This window comes from Lolium rigidum, chromosome 3 (assembly GCF_022539505.1).
Source record: "Lolium rigidum isolate FL_2022 chromosome 3, APGP_CSIRO_Lrig_0.1, whole genome shotgun sequence".
Taxonomy (NCBI): domain Eukaryota; kingdom Viridiplantae; phylum Streptophyta; class Magnoliopsida; order Poales; family Poaceae; genus Lolium; species Lolium rigidum.
The window spans coordinates 94729706-94732075 of NC_061510.1; the positions used below are offsets into that span (position 1 = coordinate 94729706).

At 62.5% G+C, this 2370-nt stretch overlaps 1 protein-coding gene across 1 annotated transcript; it reads right to left on the reverse strand.

Annotated features, from left to right (window-relative positions):
* Window positions 1–189: 189 nt before the first annotated feature.
* Window positions 190–1819, reverse strand: LOC124697651 (IRK-interacting protein-like). Its single transcript, XM_047230206.1, has 2 exons — window positions 1609–1819; window positions 190–1527 (listed from the first exon to the last, which is right to left on the reverse strand). Exons 1-2 carry the CDS (start codon window positions 1648–1650, stop codon window positions 286–288), a joined length of 1284 nt encoding a protein of 427 aa, XP_047086162.1. The 5' UTR covers window positions 1651–1819; the 3' UTR covers window positions 190–285.
* Between the last annotated feature and the right edge of the window lie 551 nt (window positions 1820–2370).

Below are 2370 nucleotides of genomic sequence, written 5' to 3' on the forward strand. Positions count from 1 at the left end.
GATCGTTGGAAGATCCGATCAACCATTTCACCATTTCCAATCGGGCACGCGCGGTTGCCGCCATGCCGAGGAAGCGTCCATCGATCACCTCACGTCGACTTCTTGTCCCACTCGTATTGCAACAGCAATTGCTGCTCGAAAATATGAAACCAGATTCACTCACAGGAGCGAAATGTACAAAACTATTCAAGATTCAACTCACCCCATATTCACAAATCGATCAAATGCAACAAGTTCTGTTTTTTTACCACACAAATAAAATCCACCGTCGTATCTTTTTTTAAACTATAGTACTCTGCTGCTCTTGCAGTTCTTCACTGCATCCGTAACACCGCCGTTCAGATCGCTACAGGCGCTCCCCAGCCCCACACCGCCATTGGCGCTGCTCCCGCCATCCCTGTGGCTGCCGGTGCGGCCGTTGTTGTAGAAGCACACGACCTTGCACTTGACCACGCCGGCGCCGGCGACGTACACGTGGAACCCCGGCGCCACCATCATCTTGACGCTGACGGGCTCGAGCCGCCCGGCGCGGGCGGCCGCGGCGTCCTCCATGAACCGCGAGTCGAAGCGCGCGCCGCGGTCGACGCGCACGACGGGGAGCGGCGGGTGCACGGAGCGCGCGAGGAGGCGCACCCCCCACACGCCCTTGGCGGCCAGGAAGAAGGCCTGCAGCAGCGGCTCCGGCCAGGGCCGCGCGCGCGCCCAGCCGAGCGAGGACACCACCTCGCTCATCTTGGCGTCGCAGAACCGGCTGAGCCCCTCGCTGTAGTGCTTGGTGCCGCGCACGAGCACCTCCTCCCAGGTGAGCGCCGCCACGGCGTGGTAGGCCGCCAGGTTGGCCTCGCAGCGGCCCGCCGGGTCCGCGGTGTGCACGTCGCCGTCGGTGTCCAGCTCGAAGTCGGCGTGGAAGGCGCGGTTGAGGTAGCTCTCGAGGCTGGGGCCGGGGCTGGCGGCGCTTCGAAGGTGGGTTGAGAGCGCGCGCGTGAGGCTCCGCACGGTGGCGCGCGCCGTGGAGACGGCGCGGAGGAAGGCGTCCACGGGGAAGGCGGCCGCGGCGGCGGGAGTGGGGAGCACGCGCGCCTCCAGCCGCGCGAGCTTCAGCTCCAGCTCCGCCAGCGAGTGCCGCAGCCGCGCGGTTTCCACCACCGCGTCGTCCCGCGTCCGCGTGGCCGCGTCCAGCCGCCGCGAGAGGTCGGCGGCGGCCAGGCGCCACTGCTCGCCGCCGTCCGAGGCCGAGGTCGCCGTCGTCGACGGCGACGAGCGCGGGGTGGAGCGGCGGGTGAGGGACACGAAGAGCGAGCGGATGACGGCCCCCGGCGACGCCGGCGCCACGGCGCGCTGCTTGAAGCGGCAGTCGGAGCAGGACACCGCCGCGACGTACGCCGTGTCGGCCGCGCCGCCCTCGCTCCGCCCGCGCCGCGGCGTCTTCTTGCCGTGGCTGTGCAGCGGCGTCGCGGCGTGCGCGTACTTCTGGTCCACCTTCTCCGAGGCCGTCGTCGTGGCGTGCTGCTGCTTCGTGTCGGACAGCTGCGCATGCATTGCGGCTCAGGACTAGGCAAGCGGCGGCGAGGTCAGAGAACAGGGACACATCGGAGGTGACTCAATTACCGCGGAGGTGAAGGTTGGTGAAGGGGACGGAGACGACACCATTGCAACGGAACCGAGCTGCCGCTGGTGATCCACGACGAACGACGACCTTTTGGTTGGGATTAGCGGTGGTCGGACGCTAGTGCTACCTCGGGTACCTTTTGCCTTGCGATGGTGGCGGCTGGCGAGGCGATAGTGCTGCGGTGAGCGCAGTGCGGTGTTGGTTGCCTGCCGCTGTAGTCTGTAGCCTGTACTCGTACGTGTGACGACGTGTTTTTTCGCAGTCTACTTCACGGGGACGAGAGGCGGAGGCAGGACGAGACGACGCGCGACATGAATGCCGGTCAGTTTGGGTCGTTGGTGCGTTTAATGCCCCGCCCTGGACCATCGTCGTCTCTCTCCCTTCTTCCCTCTCGAGATTTATCTTCTTCTGCTCTCAGATTTCCATTTGTGACCTTGCGAAGGGACTTCATCCCCCTTGCTCTCCGGCGTCAGAGAAAGGCTTTGCGTGGCCTTGCCGCATTTGTCACCTTCTCCCGCAGCCGCGATAGTCCGTCGTACTCCACAGATCACCTCGAGGCACAAGGAAGTTAAGAAAAAGGTGGCCAAATGAACCAGAACTCGAAATTCATGTCGTATAACTGCGGGACTTTTATTTTTTAGTTTTTTTTTACTCTTTTTTGCTTGTGTGTTTTCGTACTGCTATTAGGGTGGGATGTTGTTGCAGAGACTAAATGTAATTAGTATCTTTTGATATTAATATATTCCCTTTATCTAAAAAAT

Bases quoted from the DNA above. Each gene is read 5' to 3' on its own strand.
- LOC124697651 (XM_047230206.1), bottom strand. From the start codon at position 1,650: ATGGTGTCGTCTCCGTCCCCTTCACCAACCTTCACCTCCGCG. The intron at 1,528-1,608 runs GTAATTGAGTCA...ATGCATGCGCAG, and splicing joins CACCAACCTTCACCTCCGCG to CTGTCCGACACGAAGCAGCA.